General features: G+C 48.8%; 1 protein-coding gene across 2 annotated transcripts in view; it reads left to right on the top strand.

Moving 5' to 3' along the window:
* COMT (catechol-O-methyltransferase) overlaps positions 1–338 on the top strand; it is a 26,080-nt gene that overhangs the window by 1,474 nt on the left and 24,268 nt on the right. Inside the window, exon 1 of one of the 2 annotated variants that reach the window (XM_008584548.1) lies at positions 45–315. The exons of the other annotated variant lie outside the window; for it this stretch is intronic. Coding sequence (XP_008582770.1) covers positions 280–315 — 36 coding nt within the window. The 5' untranslated portion in view covers positions 45–279. Of the gene's footprint in view, positions 1–44; positions 316–338 lie in introns of those variants that run through there. 2 annotated transcript variants of the gene reach the window in all.

Genomic DNA, 338 nt, shown 5'->3' with positions numbered 1-338 from the left:
GTAGTTTTATTTTCATATATTGATTAGGAGTGGCAGAGCAGGGTCAGCAGGAGTCAAGTAGAGGTATTTTGGTGGACTGAGAAGTTCCCATGGGAGGAGCAGGAATAAATAGAACAAAGGGCCTCCCAAGGACCTGTAGTCAGGGAGTGAATCTCCACTTGAAACAAGAAGCCAGGCAGAATGTCCAGCCTGGGAGGTACTTTTCCAGAGAAGCCTGAGGCACTAACGCAGCCTCAGAGCACGTACTGAGAGTCATAAGAAGCACAATCTGTTCTCACCATGCTTCAGCGGATGTTTGCGGGAGCACTGGATCATGTGAGTTACCATGGGATACCCAC

This window comes from Galeopterus variegatus, unplaced genomic scaffold, assembly GCF_000696425.1.
Source record: "Galeopterus variegatus unplaced genomic scaffold, G_variegatus-3.0.2 Scaffold3303, whole genome shotgun sequence".
Lineage (NCBI taxonomy): Eukaryota > Metazoa > Chordata > Mammalia > Dermoptera > Cynocephalidae > Galeopterus > Galeopterus variegatus.
Note: the sequence above shows the minus strand (reverse complement) of the source record. Positions and strands in the feature narration are given on the sequence as shown.